Below are 24,104 nucleotides of genomic sequence, written 5' to 3' on the forward strand. Positions count from 1 at the left end.
ACATCAGATAAAAATAATATATATAAATATATAGGTTTTTCCTTCTAAGAATTTGTTGGAATACATAGAGAGAATAAACAACAAAATATTTGTGTCATTTCTTCTTTTATGGTGTATTAAACTCTGAATTACAGTGAGGCCGAAACAACCATGCGAAAACAGTTCCGTGCCGAATTGACCTCGTAAGAATAGTAGGACAAAACAACTCTGTCTGAAACAACCTGGTCCAAAACAACTCAGGGCCGAATCGACTCAAGTCTGAAATGGTTCTGGGCCAAATTAACCCATTCCCATCTTGTTCGATATTAAATAAGTACTTAAAAGAGTTGTTACATGTTTAATATATATTTTATATAAATGAAGTAGTTTCTATGTGTGCTCACTGGTCAGATCTCTTTGTGTGTGTGTGTATTTTGTATTTTTAACATAACTTTAACAATTCTTCAGTCATATCGCTATGATGCCAGGCCAGTCAGTCCTAACACTAACCTCTTAATGCTGAGCACCAAGCAAGGCAGCTGCTGGTACCATTTTTACAAGTCTTTGGTATGACTTGGACAGGGTTTTAACCTGCAAAATCCTGTGTCCGAGGTGGACCCTCTAACCACTAGGCCACCGGAGTGGTCCAAATCTGTTTTTATCCCTAATAGTAATCCCATAAAAAAATGTACATCAAGTAGCATAATTTCTATAATAAAGAACATTTATTAGGTCCATTTGAATCCAGTTAATTTCCTTCTAATACATTCACACAAATTTATGAAATGGGTATATATTTTTTTTTTGCATTACTATTTGATGGTCAGGACGTGTCAAAATTGTCTGATTTTAGACCAACAGTAAAATGCATAATTCAGACAGAGTTTCTAAAAAGAAACATGTATTTAGGCTTGAATAGTACATGTACTTCAACTGGAAAAAGGTCAAAGGTATTGACCTAGTAATGCTCTTGCAACAAAATTTCAACATGGGTGTGTACATGTAAACTGCCAGAAACCAGTTTGGGAGTAAACCATTAAACTGTGTGGGTTCAGAGCAAGTTCTTTAAAAAATCCTGAGTCATTCTCTAAAGTACAGGGGAAAAAAATTAAATGAACCCAGTATTCAATGACATTTGTTTTTATAACTGTGACTTTACTTCACAGAAATGGAGTAGAATGTTTGATTATATTACCAGTCTCTCCACCCCTATAACATAAATGGCTTTGTTCCACCCAGTGTTAATACTAAAAGGACAGTTTTCTGTATATATATAAATGATTTTAAGCCAGAAAATAAAAAGGGTTACGATGATAGGGGCTCGGGGTTGTTTTACATGTGTGTCACAATGACAATAACTGCTGACAGTTTGGTCCATAAACTTGTTTCAGTAGGTATTTATGAGGAATGATTGTTTTCCTGTAAAATGGTAGTCAAATTAATTAATTTATTAATTCAGTTAAGAAGCTTTTTTAGACCTGCACATTTGTTTGTTTGACTTGACTTTAATTGCATTCGCTTAACTCTGGACTTACCTGCCAGAGGCTTCAGGCTTCTCATTTCTGTATCCAGTTATCCATTGTAAATACACACCAGTTAATGCTTTGACTCCTATTTTGTTTGAACAACTACAACAAGAATAATTGCTGAGGAACAACAGGTTCCTTTTTTTAAGAAAAGCAGAACTATTGATAATGCCACAAAGCCACATACATGTGTTGGTTTCTCTGATTGGGCAGGGGGTGGGTGGGCGTTTTAGGTATCATTGCCCCATAAATGTAATGACCTTTATTAGTGAGATTAACACTGATGATTAGCAATTACTGAGATTAATTGATTATAAATTCATATGAGAATCTTTTATTTTCTTTGAGGGAAAATTTTACACAGAACATATTGAAGTAATATGGTAAATACTTACTTGCTTTTATTCTTCATAGTTCAGTAATAATAAGATTAACACTAGCTGGCTTTTTAATGAGCTGAATTCTTTGAAAAATAAGCTAAGTTGAAAAGGAAGTGTTCATGTACATGATGGAAACCAGATTTTAGCACAAACACTTTAGGTTTTGATATAACTTTTACCAGTTTGACATTTTTATCCATTAGGTACTAGTAACTGGTGTGTTTTTATTTTTTTGAGGACATATTTTCTATCACAGACCGATTTCTGATATTCATTCACTGTGACAGTGGATCTTCATTTGTTTATTATGAGTAATTTCTGCAAGATTAAATATGGTATAAACACTTTAAGAGAAAATAAGTCTTCCCTTTCTTATTTATACTTCTTGGTTCAAATAATGGACTTGAAAAAAGCCTTTTTGACTAATGAGAACTGTAAAGTTTCTTTTCTTCACTAACAAGAGATCAGAAGAGCACAAGATCTCAACGATTGTTTGTTGCTTGCCACATTTCACCTCCATACACAGAGTGTGTCATGAAGAAGTAGTGCTTCCATATTGTACCATTGCTTAATGTGCTGGCAGATCAGGGTCTATGCATGGGTGAAAGTTCTCCATCATATAACAGAAATTCTGTCTTTAGAATGTACCCACAGGTCAATCTTCCATATCTTGCAAATCGGTTGAGTTTTTTGTGGGGTAGGGGGTTAAAGTGGTTGGAAAGCATTTATGAGGGGAAGAAATCAATGCTTATAGATACTAAATTTTTAACATGCGATTTACCGTTGAGCGAGTGGATAGAGGATGCTGAATTATTAGAGCGAGACACCTTGACCAATTCTATATCTCTGTGTATATCGTTCTACCATTGTTTTCACTACTTCCCCCATTGCTTCATAGACTTTTTAAAAGAAATAAATAATTTATTGCATTATCTTGGCTTTGTAGTCATCGGTCAGGATGATTGAAATTTTGCCCACGCTAGATTCACAGACAGTAACTACATTTTTTCCTCTCTCCAATTCAGTACAGTTACAAATGTACAAATGGCTAAAGGAACAGCACACTTCATTTTCCTGAGTTGAAATCTCAGAACATAAGTCTGCTTCTTCTGAATGCTGGTCCTGTATGGAGGAAAATGCATTGTCTATTTCAGCAGCTTTATACAGTTTATTTGCTGACCAACTTTCATGGTGAGAATAGGAGAATGACCGAAACAAAAAGCAGTCAGCATACAAAAGCAGTGTATGTTAACGGATTTAAGACTGAGAAAATATTTGTCATTGACTAAGTGAATGAAAATGAAGTTGTTTAATATCAGTCTTTTTGAATAAGCAGTTTTGGTAATTATTTGTTAACTGAAAGTGACTTGACGATTTATGCAACAAACTAAATGTTTCATAAAACTGTTGTCATGTTTGTGTTTTACATTCAGTTTTGGTTTTAGTATATGTACATGTTGTTGAAGTAAGTCCTGTTTATAATATATCAAAAATTTCCATTTTAATTTTATGTTCAGCTCCAGAATTTTCACATTTACTTAATAATAATGGAAAATTCTGTTGAGATAAAAGGACAGTTTGTTTTCAAAACTTACATAGAGACATTTATGTTGTAATGTTTCTGTGGATATATGCATCATATTAAAGAATAAAAATTTTGGAAAAATTTTCAAATACAATTTTCATGCAAAAATAAGCTTCATGGGGACTTCCCCCCCCCCCCCCCCCCCCCCCGGCTTTGCCATGGATCTAGAAGGGGGCCTGGGCAGCCCCCTTGACTCCTGTCCCACTTTTGAATAATGTAGTTTTTCCCAACTTTCACCCATGTCTGTGTTGTTTGTTCTGCTGATTATTCCAAACTGCATAAACCTAGATCTCATGGCACATTATGTGATGGCAGATCTAGATCTATGCCATTTAGAGGTGGACTTGACTTAATACATGAGTACATATAGTACATGTTTTCATACTAGTTCTGAAATTACCTCTATAAGGTAAGTGTTTCCTCTTAACATTTAAAAGATGTATGTGTGCCTATGGTAATGTTACTGCTTTTCTTGCTACAAATAGATGAAGCTCTGGGTGAGCATCCTGATGCCAAAAATACACATTTTATTTGGCTTGAAATTATGGATTAAGTGTTAAACTGCCAAAGTGATAATCAACATTTGCATTGTCATAGAAGAAATTACATAATAACAAAAAGTACAAAATCATGTATCCTTGGTATTGAACTACATTATGCTTTAAGCTTTTTCTGCAAGCAACCAAATGCTTCCTTGAAGTATTTGCATGTCTTTTAATGCTACTGACTTTGCTTGATATTTGGATCCTGGAACTCCATCAATTATCAATCTAGTTCTAATGAAAAATAACCAGTTTTTAATAATTCAGCAGCAAGTACGAGAAGTCATGTAGGAAATATAACTTAAAGAAGCCTTAGATTAGCCTATACAGTGCACACATAATTCTACATTGTGTTACTTGATCCATTTTTTTTAATGTACATGTATATTACATCACAAAAGCTCAGTTTTAGCTTTAAAACCCATACAATTTTTTTTTTAGTAATTTCAAGTGTAGTGTCATGTTCCCAGATGGTAAAATAGTCATGGATGGACAGTTGCCATCTTTGTTTGTCTTTGGGTGAATCATCAGACATTTCTCAGATACATAGTGTTTTCCCTGCCATTTTTCCAGAATAGGTTCCAGCTAGTGTAATCCATTTTGCTACTTCATACTTAAAATTTTTACAGTTCTCCATATTGTTGTTGTTGTTGTTGTAGGGTTTAACACCATTTTTCAGCACACGATAGGCTATACATGGCAGCCAGTATTAATGGTGGAGGAAGAACTCGGAAAGAACCACTGACCCTCGAGAATCTACTGGCAAACTTTCTCATATATCCACATTGGCCGAATCCGAGACTCGAACCTACGCAGACAGAGGTGAGATGGCAGTGATCTGTAACGGAGAGCGCTTTAGACCACTCGGCCACTCTCCATATTGTGTGTTTTAAGATACCATTGTGAATTTTAACATGTTTGCCAAGAAAAACAATGCATCTTTCATACACCCTGGAAAAATCCTTGAATTTGAGAGGTTGCTTTGAAAACTCCTTCAGTTTTGGAGAAGTTGGCTTTTATCATAGAAAAGTACTTGAATTGGTTGAAAACTTTATTTTCCCCCAAATTCCTTAATTTATTAGAGGGAATACAAAACATTAAAAGTAAATAAAACATACCAGATCTCAAATACTGAACTTTTATATTTTCAAACAATGATGAATAAATAAATAAAATGGAATAAAATTGTGTGGATCAAATTCGCATTTGATTATATTACAATGGAATAAACAATTTTTGTGGACATTTTTTGAAAGAATTCTTGCAGTTATTATCTTAAGTCAGGCTTCTTTCATCAAGAGTAAATAAAACATAGGTGTAAACTTAATATAAATGGTCACTGTGATGTAATAAAATGTATTCATTAACATCAGTTGCCTTTTTGTATCAGCTCAGTACCTGTATTATCTGAATAACCAAATGCTCTGATTTCATTGATTTTCATAGGATACCAATTTCATATGGTTTTCATTGTTGCCTAGTCTGAGTTTCCTCTGACCCTTGTCACCCCATTTTTTATATTTGGACATTTATGTTGGGGTGTAGGGTCAGAGTCCATTCCCTATCGAAAAGTTGGAATTTGCTGACACCATTTGGTGTCGGCATGGGGTAGCCACTTGCTAGCTGGCCCAGCAAACTTGAATGACCTTTCATCGAGATATACCTGCATGAAATCAATAGGAACATGATTTATTTTCTACAAAATTGTGAGCATAGCATTTGTCATGTCTTTAACCTGCTAATAGATGAGACAAAAGTACATTTTGCTGAAATTTGACCTGTATTTGGCCATTCGCATTCCGAGTTACATGACTATACAAATCTCACAACCTATGTATTAATGACATCAGAGGTCGTATAGTCACGTGAAATCGACAATAAACAAATTTCCAAAGCTGTTGTACATAGAATTTGGACATATTATGTAAAAGTCACTTAATGTTTGTAAATAAATATAATGCACACTTAATTCTCAACATATTTATTCTGAGAACAATGATCAAAAACATGTCTGTATCACAGCAGGGTGGAGAAAATCGTTTTCAGGAAGTACTGAGCACATGTCAGCAATGTGTTTGTTGGTATCATGTGACTACCACATTGACATGTGCTCTCTGTGTAGTGAATCTGGTTTTCTTCAAATTGCTGCAACATTTACAGATTTTTTGGTCATTGTTTTCAGAATGAATATTCTGAGAAGTTTTGGGGTTTTTTTTCATCATTTTTCTGTAAAAATTATGTGACTTTGATTTATATGTTTGATTTGTTTTCCTATAGCAACACTAGAAATAGTGTATTGTTGATATCACGTGATTGTATGCCCCCAGATGTCATTGACATGTAGGTTGAGAGAGTTGTGTAGTCATGTGACTAGGAATGCAAATGGCCAGAACCAGGTCAAATTTCAGCAGCGATGTACTTTTGTCTGTCATCAGATTAAAGATGTAACGAATGCTATGATCACAGTTTCTGAGAAAATAAATCATATTCCTATCGATTTCATGCAGGTATATTTTGATTAAAGGTCATTCAAGTTTGCTGGGCCGGCTAGTAAGGGGCTACCCTATGCCAACACCAAATGGTATCAACAAATTACAACATTTTTCAATAGCGAATGGACTCTGACCCTACTCCCCAACATAAATGTCCAAATATCAAAAATGGGGTGGCAAGGGTCAGAGGAAACTTGGACTAATTGTTGCCCTGAACCACAAATTGAAAGACCCAACAAAAAAAGTGCCACCTCTGTTGCGGAGATCTTTCAACCCATTTTCCTTCTGAAACATTCCTAGAGATCAGCAAAGGAGTTTGATTAATCAGTTTTATTACTGTATTCTGGTATTAAAATATTAGCTTTTATTTTGTTTGTTTTATTTTAGCTTTTAAAAAAAGAATTATGTTTAAATCATTTTATATTTTTTCATTAGTCATGTATTAAACAGCATTCAGTAGCAGTTATTTTCACACTTCACTTATTCCTCTCTCTGCCAGTCAGTGCTTGAGGCAGTAATGAAGGAGCACAACTACTGCTAGCCAGCTGCCACCCTTAGTGCTGCTTCCCATGCCAGGCCACTGCTTTTGAGATCTTTTTATGTTATCTGTCACCATGTTTCCTTTGGCCTTCCTATATTTCTCTTGCCCTGCTCTGTCCATCATAGCGTTACCATGGGTAGTGCAGTAGGTGACATTCTGCACACATGCCCCAGGTATTTCTATTGCCTTGATATCAGCTGCAATGCAATAGTTTCCACTCTAGCTATTCTTTGGAGTTCTTCATTCCTGGTTGTGTTGGGCAAGACATTTCTTCTGACTCTGCAGAGGTACTTGGTTTGAAATGCTTCTAGTCTGTTTTCGATGAAAGTTGCTGTTTTCCAACACTCAGAACCATATAACAGCACACTGATGATGTTTGTTTTGAAGATTATTCAACATCCAGGTTTATACCTGTTTAAAAGTTTTCTATAATTGTTTTATCCACATTTTGCCGATTCCCAGCTACAAGACAATGATATCATTCAAAACACAGATGCTGCGGTTATAGGTTTCATCAATACAACTGTCACATAAACTAACATATACCAATGCCGGCTGCACATGAGACATCAGTGACAAAGGGGTATATAAACCTCTCACTGACAAGATAAAGTGATTAGTTGAACAAATGTATCAACCATATCAATTCCCTCTAATGAGTTACTATAGTAATGAAACCAGTCAGGGATGGTGGGGGGGGGTGACTAGATCCCCCTCCACATCCTTTCAGTCATCACTTTCTAACAATTAATATTTATTCAGAAGTGAAGGCGATCCTCTGTGGGATATCAATCTGACAGATCCCAAAACCAACAATAGTCCAGTGAATCTCTTCAGATGTGCATCAGCACTTCTATCCAATTCCTCCACAACTACAGTGATTAGAAGAGATGTGAACATTAACAAAAAGATAAAACTACACATTCTGGTTTCAAAATGCTATCAAGCCAAGCATTTGCTACTACCTAAGTGTCTATACACTTTAACCTATCTGAACACAGTAAACACTTTTCTTTGTCAGATGATATAAACCTTCAAATTTGATACAAAGCTCTCTAGTAGCAGTATTAATCAGAAGGATAGAGATTTTTATTGGATTTACCAATTACATATTCTGCAGCTGGTAGGGATCAACATCTCTGTTTAAATGGGAGTCCAGGCATTTTTAACTTTTTCTGTCATTGGTGTCAGCATCCACTGTATGCCATGTGTTCTGTTTTTTGTCACTTGTTTCAACAGCCAAGTCATTGCAAGGACAAAGTGGAATGGTAATGGAATGTAGCCTTGATTCACTCCAGTCCCTGCCTTTAAATTTTCTGTAAGATGGCTATTGTGTACAATTCTGCATTGGAAACCCTTGTGCACTGCCCTGATGTTGATCATTTTCTGCAGTATGCCATAATGCATTCCAATCTTCTGCAATGACATCCAGTGTTAAGCTGCTGTATGTTTTCTCATTGAGTCGACAAACACCACATACAGGGGCTTCTTCCATTCTTTGCAATCAGTCTCAGTACAAAGATCTGGTATACACTTGACTTGCCATTTCAGAATCCAGCTTTATTCTGGCAGGTGTGGTCCTCGATGGTGGCTGTGATACTTCTTGAGATGATGTGGCAGAAGATTTTACTGGTGAGATTAGGGTGATCCCTCTCCAGTTATTGTAGTTTCTATAATTTTCACTCACTGCCTTAAATTGACATGTGTGAACAGTAAGGATAGAGAGAATGAGAAAAAGCAAGTTATTCAGACACTTACAGAAAATGAAAGAATTGAGAAAGAATAATAAATGACACTTGTATTTGAGAATTATAGTGTATGTGTGTGTTTGTGTGTTGGATTTTAAACTTAGCTTTAAAAAAATTCAGTCATATTGCTACGATGTCTGCAGTGTGACAGTTTATAGTGATGTCTAGCACTGGGGCATCATGCTGCAGATAAGTAGCATCATGTCCCACCCAGTCACATTATCCTGACACTAGGCCAGCCAGTACTAACTTCTTAATGCTGAGCACCAAGCTACGCAACTGCTAGTACCATTTTTATAAGTCTTTGGAATGACTTGGTCAGTGTTCAAACCCTCGACCTTCCGCATCCGAGGCAGATGCTCTAACCACTTAGGCCACCGTAGCAGTCATTAGATTTAGTGCCTTTTCAAATGGATCCTTCAGTAAGAATACTGTAAAATACTAAAGCTATTGCTTGAAGCACAATAACTAGTAAACACTAGGTATATACACTAATTACAACAAAGTATTGAAGCTCAAACTGCTTTGATTTTCTGACAAAATCACTGAGTCAACATTGTGTCAATCAAGTCTCTTGGTACACAAATCTGTGTCAGGTAAATTATCATGAAATTGTTGAAATAAACAAGCTTTCACAAGCCATGTATAATTAGGTCAACTCTTTCACGTCTTTGCAATGGGTGATTTGTGTTCACACAGGTGGTAAACGTATTATTGTTATAGTTAGTCAAGCGACTACATTTTATTGCATAGTTTTGTTCTTTTGTATTCTTTATTTTAATTATTTGTTGAGGTTATTTAATGAAATTACATACCTACAAAAATGCAGACTTTGACAGGTAAGTCCATGAAATTAGGTACCCTCAAAAATTTCTCCCTTTTATTTTTTAAAAAAACCTATGAAAATTGAGACCTGTTAGACTAATCATGCTAGCCCAAATGTCAGCTAATAGTTCTTAAGGAAATATGAATGCACCTAGTAACAGATTCATTAGAATTTGACTCGCTAGAATCTTTAGAAATGAGCAACACCATTTGATAAGTACAGTTTTTTCACTCATAATTTTCAGACGTGAGAGCTTGGTGAGACAGGCCAGTGTGGATCATCTAAATTTGTCCCATGCATTGGTCCGACAAATGAGTGTTCACAATGTAGAGGAAGAGCAGTGTTACTTGGCTCCAACTATTCAGGGCAGAATCTTCCTACTGGATGACGAAGTGAGTATTGCCAAGTTCAGTTGTAAAAAAAAAAATCTGTAAGCACCAAATTGTATGACACCATCCTCCATATTCTGTGATCTTGTGAATACAAAACACAAACTCGTCCTTTGAGTTCATCTGCAGCATTGAAATTTGGTATGCTTGGTGAGATAGCAAAGTTAAGAAGATCCAGAAAGTATGAAATTTAAATTACAACTTTATAAAAATTAAAATTCTTTTAAAAGTATTGGCTGAACTTAAAATTATGAAGCAACAAGAATTAATCCAGGACCAGTTTAAATGAGAGAAAAAATTAAATTATGCACAAATACATCAGTCGTAGTATATGTAGAAGATCTTCACTGGCATTCATTTCATATCAGATTTATGAGTGAGCTGAATAATATACTGTAAGTCACAAGCTAATTGCAGACTGGCATTCATTTCATATCAGATTTATGAGTGAGCTGAATAATATACTGTAAGTCACAAGCTAATTGCAGAAAGTGGCATATTGTATTATTTAATGAGGTTTATAAATTTCATGTCAAATAAAAAATAGTTTTAGAGTCTGTTGCTCTAATAACAGTAAGGTTGTTGCATTCGTCTGTAATGTTTGCCATGGCATTGTTAAATGTTATACCACAGTCTGGTGAATGAGTTTTATATCCTTGCCATAAGGTGGGGTATGTTACGCTATAATGTTGTCTGTCTGACTTTCCATCTGTCTAATAACAATTTCATTTCTGCACAATTACTTATGTTAGCTACCATGTACAGCAGTGCTGTCCAACCTGTTTGACACCATGGGCCACTGAAGCCGAGGGCCAAAGCAGAAAACTGAAAAGCAACGACTATATAGCTGCTAGAGCTCTGGCAGGTCATTTAAAATCAACCCGTGGGCCGGACAGTACTGATGTACAGGAACCAAACTTTGTTGATGACTTGCACTTGTGGTTGGGACAAACTCTTTCAATTTTGGGGTTGAAAGTTAAAACATCAAGATCACTGCACAGTAACTTGAGTTCTTCACCATTTACAGTCACCAAACTTTGTAGATGGCATGCACTTGGGGTGAGGAAGAACTCAGTTTCAACATTAAAAAAAATTAAATGTCATAGTGACTATGATTGAAATAAAAATGGTTTAAACACAATAACTTCAGTTCTGTACTGTTTACGGTTACCAGACTTTGTGGATAGCTTGCAGTTTGGATAAGGTAAAACACAGCCAACTTTGGGGTCCAAAGGTATATGGTCAGGGTCAGTATAACTGAAACAAGAATGGTTGCTGCCCAATAACTTGAATTCTCCACTGTCTTTACTCACCAATCTTCATGGATTATTTGCTTTTGGGGTTAGTGAAAAGTCTTGCTTTCAGGATCAGAAGTTAAGGTCACTTACTGAAAGAAGAAAAATGGTTTCCATACAATTTAAGTTCTTCACAATCTACATTTCCCAAACTTTGTGGATGACTTGTCCTTGGCAAGGAAGAAGCCTATCCATTTTCAGCATCAGAAAGTCAATGGTCACACAATGACAGAAGTATAACAATGGTTTCAACACAGTCAAATTAGTTCTACCTCACATACATGAAGAAACTTTGTGAATGGCTTGAAATTGGTATAAGAAAGAAGCCTATTACATTTAGGATCAAAAGATGAAAGATAAGGTCACCCCCCACAAACAAAAAAAATTGTTTGTTTTTTTAACAATAATATTGAACCAAGACAGACTGGAACCAAACTTTATGGGTGGCATTCATATGAAATACAGAGAAACACAATCAGTTTTGGAGTCAAAAGGTAAGATCACTTAGACTTTTTTTAAAAATGGTTTCTGCACAAAAATTTCAGTTGTTGACCACTACTTACCTCAGCCAAAGGGGGCCTCAAGTGGCCGAGTGGTCTAAAGCGCTCATCGTTCCGGATCACTGCCATCTCACCTCTGTCTGCGTGGGTTCAAGTCCAAGGCTCGGCTAGCGTGGGTACGTGGGAAAGCCTGCCAGTAGCTTCTCGTGGGTCGGTGGTTCTTCTCTGGGTTTTCCAGGGTTCTTCCTCCGCCAGTTATACTGGCCGCCATGTATAGCCTATCTTGTGCTGAAAAATGGCGTTAAACCCTAGAACAACAACAACAACAACAACCTCAGCCAAAGTTTCTGGCAGGCTTGATACACTTATGGTTTGGAAGAGTCCCATTGATTTTAGTGTCCAAAGGTCAGTGTCATTGTGGTTCAAAGAAAAAATTGATATAGCAAAAGAACTTTTGTTTTAAAGTAAATTCCTTGACCAAATTTTGTTATTGGTTTGCACTTAGGGTTATTAATTAATCCAATAGATTATGGGATCAGAAGTCACTGTTTTGGTAAGTTGAATAAGAAAATAATAGTTTCTGCACATTGAGTTTAGTTCAAGATGCATACCTTGACCAAAAGCAGGGGTCATTGAGACCCATTGGTGAATAATATCATTCATACCCTTATAGTACCTACATAAGGGACTATTAGGCACAGGGCAAGCATTTAATGTGCCTTTCACAATATTGCATTTATGATATGATGCCATGATGCCACTAAAGAAAGGTGTTATGTAATAAAGAGTTCAGTGCAAAAGAATGAGGTACATTTCAATGAAACTTATGATAGAGACATGTGCAATCCTCAGATAGCCAGTTGAGGTTTATAAGTTTTATTTTCAGCCATCACAAGTACACAGAAAATTAAGGTATTTTGCTCTGAAACACTTTACATTTTTAGAGTTCCAATTTTTATGCTTTTGTAAGTGAGCTAGACCATGATTTTCAAGTTGGAATGAAATATCTGCCAAAACAACATTCACCTCCACTCCCCATTATATGCAGTGAAAAGGCATCACCAGCTTCTTACTTGATTTTAATCCCATAGCAATCAATAGTGCTGAGAATGTGAAATATACATTAGGATAAGTACATGAATGAGGACGAACACTCGAACTAATTGATTACAATTTAATTTGAATCCAAACTTTCATGAGCATGAAAACTCGTATATAGGTTGTAATTCTACCTGGTGTATAGTAATAAATGCAGATTTTCTTACCATCTGTATCATTCTTTATTTCTCAAACCATATATCATTCTCATTTATGTATACATTCTTGTACATATCAATTAACTGTTAAATAAGCAATCAGAAGATTAATCCCACTTTCTCCACACCCATTTCAACCAGGTCTTTATACTGCTACCTTGTTATGTGTGCAGGCAAGCCACCCTGTATGAATTAGCTCAAGGGTCAATGTTTTCAGTTCAGCTCTCAGTCTCCACTATCTGTATCTTTGCAATGTATGTTTGACATATTTTGTAACAATTCCTTCCACAACAGTCTTGACAATATATTTACATTAATAACACCGGCATTTATTGTAACTTTATGGATTCAATTTTGGGCCACATGGCAGACTTGTTTTCAGTAAAAGAGGTTTGCAATCATTGGCATGGTTCATGGTTGGTGAGGGCCATTTTAAATTCCTTATTTCTGTTCATTACTATAGGGACTAGTTGAAAGTTCTTGTGATTTTTGACAAATGGTATGCTCTAATTGTGAGAAAAAAAAGATGATTGGCTGGCATGGGGGTGATAAAGAGCAATTACTTTGATGTTCCAGTGTTCTGTTCACCATTTCACAAAACAACATATGCCCAAGATTTTCTTAGGTCTATACTTGCAGCTTTCATACATGATTACAGGTTTCTCACTAACAAGAAGTATGTTTGTTTTTTCTTAAGTTTCCCTTAAATTTTTAAGTATTTTTATTGCAAATCCCATCAGGCATAAGTGCAAAGTTTTTTAAAGTATGTTTTTGAAGAGCGAGAGTCAGAGAGGGTTATTTTGGGATATGCGATGACATTCCAATATGTACCATATAGCAAGTCTATCTCTAACAAAGCTGTTTTAAAACATATTTTTAAAGGTTTTCTGTATGTAAAAAAATAACATGTAAAACTAAATGTGTTTGATACATTTTACTTTATTGATTAGCCTGGATATTATTAAAGAAGTGAGAAAGTAAGTCACAAATCTAATGAAATTCCATCAAAATTAACAGAAAATTTGCCCCATTATAAATATTTTATCAGGATCAATCAGTTAATGTTTTTTTTTCCACAGAACTTGTATGCCTCAAGATCTGTAATGCAGGAAGAGCATGTGCTACTTCACTTTATTTATTTATATATTGTCTCAGCTTCATGCAGATAAAAATGCAAAAAAGCAAGACATTTATTTTCCTTTGCCAACCTCAAGTGGTTTTTGCCAAATTTTTCAGACAAGGAATTCAGAAAAGTTCAAACAATAATTTACTAAACAAATTCATGAAATTTTCATAAAATTGAATCAGGTCATCTGTATACAAAAGAAATATTAAAATTTAATTTCTCTGCCTCAAGCTGTAGCAAAAAATTTGTATACATTGATTAGTTCTTGCCCACTGCTGCTAAAAAAATTCTTTACTGACAGAGACTTACAGCAGCATGTACTTACATATGGGGTTGACCAAAATCAATACGTCCTCACTAAATGATGTAGGCAAGTGAAGATGGGTTGACTTGTTTATATACATATGGACATGATTCATTCAGACTTGCCATTTAGTTCTTTTTGTTACTTTCATCAGTGAAAGGCATGTATTTTTTGCAAACAAAAATAAAATTTCTAAGCTTAATGTTTTAAACTTTTAAGAACTTTCAGAACATAGTAGATACAGTAGACAAGAAGATAATGATTCAATGTTTATTTGGATATAAATGTAATAACTGGAGACATGAACCTCATTGTTTATAGAAGTTTATTTCTTTGCATTAATGTAACCAGGTATAGTGATTTAACTTATCCTGTGTTGATAAAATTATTGAAGAGGATGTATATATGTGTGTGTGTGTATAAGAGGAAGTTCATTTTAAATAATCCCTGTTCTAAAGAAATGGTTATAAATTACATTCCACTAAAATAGGATGTAATTTTACTAACAGGTCTGACAAGCCTATAAAAACAGGGAGGGGTGTTGAAGTACAAATAAATGGTGCATTCTGGCTATGTTAAAAAATGTATTATGTAAGGGAATTTTAAAAAGCTATAATTATGCTATTATATTAATTAAAGTCATAAAGATTTTGAAGGCTCTGGTTTAAAGCTTTGTTTTAAGCAGGGGTGAAGGGTGTGGTAACTGATAGTGCCTAGTAACAGCATAATCGTAAATCCACACACTGAGGCACCCTGTCTTTTATTAGAAATAATACCATCTTTCATGGCTGATAGGTCAAGACATTTTTGACTAATATTTTGTGGTCATTGTTTTGTTATTGTTGTCATCATCTTTGTCACCATCCTTTGTAAGTATCTTTCAAGTGCCCATTTACACTTTGCCAGGTTATTACCTACCCCTCATACAAAAGAATAGCTAATACAAATGTTTTTCTTAGACGTACAAAATTTTTCTTACGATGTCCTTGTGAAACACACTTTTGAAAAAGCATATTATCTTACGCTTAAAACTTAAAACAATTATGTGCATAAATTACTTTGCTTCATGAAACAGAGTCCAGACATTTGATGAAAGAAAATGTCCCCAATCTAAATGTAAGTAATTAAAGGCAACAAGCAATTTTAGCATCGTCACAACATGTATTCATCAGTCTGCCTTGATGTTTCTTTCAGAAAAGGCAGATCCGGCTAAAATCAAAGATTCCATCTTCTCATAATATTATAGATGAAATTATACGGGAGAATTCGAAGGAGCATGAAAGCATGGATTCTACTGAAGGTGTTCAGCTGATGGAAGCAACTATGTCAGATTCCACATAGAGACCAGTTAGAGATTTACAACACCCACATTTGAACAGGTCAAGGAAAATATCACTAGATCACTATAAATCAATAAGTTTTTGCATGCAATTGACTTTTGAAATCAAAGCAACTATGATAATATCACATGTAATAATTTGTGCATTGACAGGATTGTTGATGACTGCTGCAATAGTTTTGATTTAATTCTGCTTGAAGTTTGCCCTTATTTTTCTTGGCCAACTATATAAAAGTAGATGAGATATTTGCTACATGTTCATGAAGTATCATCGCTTCCTTTTTTTTTTTTAGCTCTACTTGATCAGTCCAGCATCCATTAGCACATCTTTGTTATCACTACTTATCCTCAACTGCTGCAAGAATTGCCACAGAATTTTACACATTCATCCCAAAATCTGTTTGGTTCTAAATGAATCATGGCAGCAATCTTGAAAAGGTTGTTCTTGCTACTACTCTTGAATTGATAGTCATAGCCTAAAGACTCCTCATGATATCTGATTGGTCCTAAATGAAAATCGTGCTGATCAGACATCCAATATGGCTGCCACTTTGGCCATCTTGAAAATCTTGTTATCGCTACTCATCCTGAACAGATGGTCATATTGACATGGAATTTTCACTAAAAGATATTTATTCGGGTGGTCATTAATGCAGTTAATGCTGATTGACATCCAATATGACCACTATGCTGGCCACCTTAAAAATCTTGTTATCACTATTATACCTGAATGAATGGCCATAATGAGGTTTTTCAGTTAAAGACTTCTGTTGATGTCTAGGTGTCTTTAGTGAAAATGGTCCTAATCCACTACTACTTTTGAATGGTTGGTCTTAATGATATCGGGCTTTCACTAAAACACTTCTAATAATGTGTTGTTTGTCCTGACTGAAAATAGCATCTCTTGACTTCAGATGTGGCCACCATGGTGGCCATCTGCAGAATCATATCACAACTCCTGAATAGATGATTACATCTTTGGGTTTTCTCTAAAAGATATATGATGTCTGTTTGGTACTGAATGAAAAAAATGGTGACAAATCTGCCTCCAAATCTTGTTATTGCTATTTTGTTGCTTCTCATTTTTTTGTTTTGGACCCAATAGAGATGACATAACATTTGGCCCATCCTTCTGTGCTCAATAAATATTTCATTTGATGTGCATACTGTAAGTGTTGTTCAGATATAACTGTGTAGCTAGATTTTGTCAGAAAATTTAGAATGCAATTTTTTTCCTCATTTGTTGAACCACTTGTGTTCACAATGCACCTGTACTGTGATAAATCTATTTTCCATAGCACATTAAAAATATATTTGTTGATTATAGTTAGCATATCATTTAGTACAGTGGTGCCTCACAAAGACTCCACTGTCCTGCTTAAACATGAATATAGTTATTGATCCTTGATGCTTCGTTCATTTAACATACTTTTAGTTCTTGACTAAAGTGAATGATTTATAATTTGACTTTGCATCATAACATGTACTATTTTGTGCTTCTGTGCGCACTTAGGACATGGTTGTGTTGGATTGTACCTCAGTTCAATGTAATGTCATTTATAATGGAGGTAACTTTGATGGTTCCTATGGATAGTGTTATAAAGAGAGAGCTCATGATGTTAATTTGAATCGTTTGCAGCTTTGTTTTAAACTGTGTCTAATGTGCATTTTTTAACTGTCATAAAAAATATTTTTACTTTTTTAAATATTAATACTTAAGTTTTAAATTAATTTATGTATTTTAATTATACATGTCAAGTGTCATTTCATGTATATGCAAATTGTACAGTCTACACTGATATTTGACAGATCTGCTGCATTCAAGGTTCCAATGATACTTTTAAATATGAAAAGAACCTTTTTATTTTATTTCATCAAACTTAAAACTAGGTCTGATAAGGTCCAAGATGTCCTGAATTGCTTTTGTAGCTTGCTGGTAAATCTTACCAGGACTCTTATTAACTTATTATTGAAAATCTTGATATTATATTGTTCAGATTTCAATGTATTTCTAAATATCATGATATACAGCAAAGAATGTCCAACTGCAAGTTTGTTGTTTTTGTTCCGATATCTACCTTACCTGAATTGGCATTCCATTATATAGTTATTTTTTAATATAGTCAAACCTGTCAGTAGTGGCCACTCGTGGGAAAAAGGCAAAACTGACAGTTACATACAGGTGACTGGTGTACACAGGTTCATCTTTTAAAATTGAATTTTGACACATACCATGCACAGAACATCATTGTCATTATTATTACGTTATCAAGATTTATTTTCACTCTACAACAAAATCATAATTACAGGTGTATGTCATTCTCTCCCAAATGTATGTGACCTGCAAGATTACTGTTTCCTGCTCACTTTAATCCATCCTAGAAATGAAATCATCACCAACTTAAAAATATACACTGATCTGTACAAAAGACGTTTTGGTCAGTTGCTCAACTCTCCAAGAGCAAAAGACGGTTTATGTGAGAAACTGGTGATGAACAGAAAATAGAAGCCATATATGAGGGATTAGAATGGCTGTTGTAAACAGGTGAAACAAGGACAGGTTTGACTGTATATGTATATTTTACCTGGTAGTTGGTATTTGTTTTTAGATCACCTAGCTGTGAGCTCAAAGTATGACCCTGTGTCTGTGTCATGCATTCAACAACAGTGCCATTTTAAAAATTCTTATCAAAAAGCGCGGGGCCAATTTTGACCAAAAATTTGCACAGCATCCTAGCATGGTGGCTTCCAAAGATTTGTACAACTGATGGACAAGCACCATCAAATACAGCTGCCATTTTTTAAAAAAAATTGTCTTCTTTTTAAAAAACTACTGAACAGAATTTTACAGGATCCTGGCATGGAAGGGGTACAAGTTTACACAAGTTAATGGCTATCTTTGTCAGATATGGCCACAAGTACTAAAATAAGAAGAAAACGCCTTTAAATCATTCCTCTCAAAAACTGCTTAACAGAATTTCACAGAAAACGTCCTGGCATGAAGATCTGTAATAGCTTTGCTGTCACATATGGCTGTTGTTACTAAAAAAATAGAAAAATCTTCAAATGACTTTACCAAAACAGTTGAATAGAATCTAACCAAACAGCAGAATGCATCCTGGCATAAAGACCTTTCAGATATATATTTTTAAAAAATATGCCAATCTGCCATTGAATATGACCAATGTTACTAAACATTTGATCTAAAAAAATCCTCAGAAAAGATTTTAATCACATTGAATAAAATGTATCCAGGCATAGAGGCCTTTTGATATGGGACAAATTATGCTAATGTGCTATCAGAAATGGATAATTATAGCAAACTGAAGAAATCTTTCAACAACCATAGCATTGAAAGAAATTTCAACAGAAAGCAATCTGCTGACCTAGATTTCTTGGCCAACTACTGTTGTATTTGGTTATTAGGCCGATGTCAGTTAGGTGATTAATCTCAGGTTTTTTTTGGAGCGTCTTGTTTCTATTTTTAGTTGTCTACATTTTGTAATGTATGTATTATGTATTAACCACTGCCTTACAGGCTATATTGGAATATATATTGTCACACCCTTGTCCAATATTTTTATATTTATTTTATAACGACAATATTTTATCATAGATGCTTAATTTGTAACCCCTAACTAGTTAATTAAAATAGTTATATTTGTCTGAGAACTTAGATTTAAAAATGTTTAAAATATAATAACGGACAGCTTCTAGTTACATGATCACCATAAAATTGAGTATAGGATATTAGTTTGTCTATTTTATACTAATGTTAGTTATGCACACTGACAAGTTCTTCACTGTCCTACAGTTACCAGACTTTGTGGATGGCTTGCAAAAAAGGTTAGGAAGCAGCGTGTCAGTTTTGGGATTAAAGGGGAAGGTCATTAACTGAAGGAGGACAAATCATTTCTGCACAGTAACATTTACTTCTACATCACATACCCATACCAAACTTTGTGGATGGCTGTACTTGGGGTAAGGAAATGACCATTAATTTGGAGGTCAAAAGGTCACAGGTCACTGGGACTGAAAGAAGGAAAATGGTTTCGGTACAAATACCCTTGCTTGTATATCTCAGCACAATAACCTTAGTTCTCTATCACATACCTGGACCAAACTGTAGGGATGACTTGCACTTGGGATAAAGAAAAAGCATTGATTTGGGGTACAAAAGGTCAACAGTTACAGTCACTGTAACTGAAAAAGAAAAGTCGATTTTTGCATAATAACTAGACCATGCACCTTGGCCATATTTTGGAGAGCTTGCACATAAGTTATGGAAGAGACATATTTTGCCCACAAAAAGACTTGAGGCTTGAAGAAAATGAGTTTTTCAAAATCAATTTTGTTCTCAACTATGTTCATTTATCAAATTTTGAGCATAGCTCACTGTTAGGGTAAAAAAAGAAATCAATAGATTCTGAAGTCTTGAGGTTGAGGTAACAAATAAAGGTTCCTGAACAACATGTATAGTTCAAGACTGCATACCTTGAGCAAAGGACCTAGTCAGTGAGACCTGTTAGTCAATAATCTCCAAAGTCAACCATGCCTCACTTCAGCCTGTTGTGTTTCTTTTGTTATGCAACCAGGAAAAAGTGATCTGAATTGAGACAAAATATGATTGAAATATGTCTGTTGAACTAGATCAGCCAATGATCAGGATTAGTCCTGTGTGTCCCATTGAGACAATGCCATACAGCAAGAATTTAATCCCAAGAAAGTGCATTTTTTTCTTACAAAAATTAAAATCAGACATCTGCTATTTAGAAGTAATAAATTTACTCATTATTAAGAATGCTTTTTTATATATACTTCACATTGAGAACAATGGAGAAATTTGCCAAGGATCATGTTGAGTACATCCTTTATGTGCAGCCGTCAAGGGCTAATTTACACCCTGACTGCTTACAGCAGCAAGAATAATAACATTGACTTGTTACCTGGTGTTCTTTTCTAAGCAGATGTGGTTTTGAGACAATTTATGCAATCATTCAAAATATGGAGTATCATACAGTGAGCTTGAGTGGTTTAAAGTGCCCTCCGCTACAGATCACTGCCATCTCACCTCTGTCGTGTGGGTTCAAGTCTAGGATTCAGCCAATGTGGGTATGTGAGAAAGCTTGCCAGTAGCTTCTCATGGGTCAGTGGTTCTTCCCGGGGGTTTCTCGGGTTCTTCCTCCACCATTAATACTGGCCACTATGCATAGTCTATCTTGTGCTGACAAATGGCGTTAAACCCCACAGCAACAACAACAACAGTGAGCTTGATCACTGAAACACGTTGTCTCAGATTATCATAGTCATCCATTTGGACAATTCTCCTGCAGCAAAGTTTGCTAAGTTGATGGTTAAAGCATCAAAAGTCAGGTGTGCCAACTGAATGCCCTCAACATGTCTAGTGACGACCTGTCCTATTTGTGATATTGTAGCCTCAATTGATTTTTTTTGTGGTTAATGTGGGAGGCAGGGATACTAATATTATTACTGATGTCTGTAAAGTTGGAAGAATATCAAAGGAGGACAACATGTACATGGTCACAAGTTGTAAAGTGAAATTCATTGGAAAATTCACAGATTAAAAACACATGAGAAGTATTCATATTTTAAATAATTATTAAGGTTTAAACTATTTAGATATAAACTGTCTGAAAATAGGAACATTTTGTGTAATACACAGACTTTGCCTAGGCCATTGTCAGCTGCTGCTCAGTTGTCTTTTCAGGGTAGTTGATAAATAACAAAACTTGTTATTGTTGTTCAGCTATCATTATTATTTTGCAGTTATGTTTTTTACAATTAAATTTGCAATAACAGGACAGAGTTGGTGTCCTGGAGTGATCTCAGATTGGAGAAACTCATGGTACTATTTACATCAGACAATAATGGTACTTTTTAACAGCTCAGAATAAAAAAGTGAAGAAAATACTTGTATTACCCAGTTATATTGCTTATTTGCTACATTATAAATGAAAATGACTAAATGTTTGTTATTGGGGTGTTTTCATTTCAGTTTTACTCTATGTTTACTGTGCATTCACTGCTATTTGAATTTTGTGGTTGCTTTATACCACAAATTTTATGACCCAACAAAAAGTGTTAACCATTTAATAAAAACTATCCACTAATCTTCCAGAAATCTCCAGATCAACTGAAAATTTTATATCACTGACCTTTCAATAAGGGTGGTCTCTCTGTTAAGAATTGTTTTTTTTTGTCCAAGTTCTTATCCTCACTGGGGCCCCGAGTGGCCGAGTGGTCTAAAGCGCTCTTCGTCACGGATCACTGCCATCTCACCTCTGTCTGCGGCGGTTCGAGTCTAAGATTTAGCCAATGTGGACATGTGAGAAAGCTTGCCAGTAGCTTCTTGTGGGTCAGTGGTTCTTTCCGGGGTTTTCCAGGTTCTTCCTACACCATTAATACTGGCCGCCATGTATAGCCTATCATGTGCTGAAAAATGGCGTTAAACCCCACAACAACAACAACAACTTATCCTCACTAAATATATATATGCATTTATAATAGATATTATGGTCGGAAGCTAATACCTCTATTTGTTTACTCGTCATCAATTAACTGTTTCCTGAATCCACAACTTTAAGTAGCAGAAATATTATGTATTTTTTCTTTAAACTGCAGAAATTGATACCTATGAAAATAAATGAATTCATAGTATATTATTGTTCTATTTATGTTTGCAATTATGTTACCTCTGTACACAGATGTCATATTTTTTATCACTTTGTTATTCGTAATGTTTAGATATGATATTGTTAAACTGTGTGAAACTACTGTAATCCTATGCATGTATTTGTAACTGAGGCATGAGACTTTTAAATTTGGGGTGGATTTGTTGGGGTTTTTAAATTCTGATCGGGAGATATTCTTGAGTTTTTGTAAATTTGCTGCGAAAATTGTATTTTTGTAGGAGTAGGGTGGTGAGCTCTGCCAAGTTGCCAGTAGAGTGCAGCCAGTAAATGGCTGAATATATAAGCCAGATGATGTAGAACCAATCTCTGCCCACAATAGTTGGAATTAGTTTTCATCCCATTCTTTACAACAAGAAATAGCATGCATAACTATGTTGGCAAACTGTATAGTAAAGGAGTGGAGAAAGGACAAAATGCTGTGCCTGTAGGGACTAATGTGTCCACTGTTCTTAAGAGATGGACTTCGTTTCTTTCTTTTTTTTCTCCTTGGTTGGCATTGAAGACAAAAAGGAACCAAGTATTACCAACTGGTAAATTAAATTAATTGTAAGAACAATAAAAGAAGTGCAAGGGGAACCAATTTAAATAGTTTCTTTATCCAGATAATAATTTTTGCTGGGTCATCCCAATATAGTAGTACTGCCCCTTAGATGCCTGCTAGGAGACTCCTTCCAATTTTCAGATCTTTTTTTTTTTGGTTATAACTGCTCCAGTCGCATGCCTATAACATTTACATGTAAATCTAATTTTAGATATGTTCTTACATAATCTTGAGTCGTACTAATGAATCAGATCTTGAAGTGAACAAGTTCATACCCAATTCCATGTATCTGACAGCAGGATACTTTTAATTTAAAAGTTCAGTTGGCCATTATTGTGGCTGTAAAATATTTTCATTCCTCCAGTACAGGCAGTTTTCATTGCCTCAGATGTGAAATTAAGCATTCCTTCCACCTGAAGTTCCCAAGTAATACAGTTCACCAGTAGTTCCTAGGTACTATTCACATACTGAATGCAAAACAGGCATTGCATCAAAATGTTTCTTGGCTTTACATAGTTCACCCTGTGTAATGATGTGTGTTACTATATCTTGCTAATAATCAAGTCTGATGACAATGTGATATTGTTGTACAGAAGTTGTTTTTGTATTTCTAGTTTCCATTTAACTGGTTAAGTAGAAAAGCATGTCTTCCACTTTGTTGCAATGCATTAAATTTAAGCTAATGATGTTACTTCACAGATTTATTAGTTTGTTACACAAAAATTTCTATGTTCTTTATACAAATAAACTTTAATAATCTGAGTTGTTGTTTGTTTTTACATGAATTAAGGAATGAACAATAAAGCAACTAAAAACATTATCGAAAGAGTTCGGTACTTAAGTCAAAAGAGCATTGGCTGGCTGCCCATTTGTGTCTTTGGGAAAAGCACTCAGTTCCCATCTCCTCAGCATAATATAGTCAGTAATGTGTTTAAGTAGTATTAAAACCATGTTGAGTAACTAATAACATTCTGACTCATTTTAAAGACTGCATAAATAAAACCAAAAAGTACATTTTAACC

General features: G+C 35.0%; 1 protein-coding gene across 6 annotated transcripts in view; it reads left to right on the top strand.

The window, feature by feature from the left end:
* LOC149780310 (5'-nucleotidase-like) overlaps positions 1-23,844 on the top strand; it is an 83,650-nt gene extending 59,806 nt beyond the window's left edge. For 5 of the 6 annotated variants that reach the window (XM_089937147.1, XM_089937148.1, XM_089937146.1 and 2 more), the window contains 2 exons: positions 9,864-10,011; positions 15,684-23,844. In XM_089937147.1, coding sequence (XP_089793273.1) covers positions 9,864-10,011; positions 15,684-15,830 — 295 coding nt within the window. In that variant the 3' untranslated portion in view covers positions 15,831-23,844. Of the gene's footprint in view, positions 1-8,596; positions 8,678-9,863; positions 10,012-15,683 lie in introns of those variants that run through there. The other variant, XM_089937151.1, reaches the window with a different exon arrangement.
* Positions 23,845-24,104: the final 260 nt, after the last annotated feature.

Source organism: Sinohyriopsis cumingii, chromosome 16 (genome assembly GCF_028554795.1).
Source record: "Sinohyriopsis cumingii isolate HCF-2022 chromosome 16, ASM2855479v2, whole genome shotgun sequence".
Taxonomy (NCBI): Eukaryota; Metazoa; Mollusca; class Bivalvia; order Unionida; family Unionidae; genus Sinohyriopsis; species Sinohyriopsis cumingii.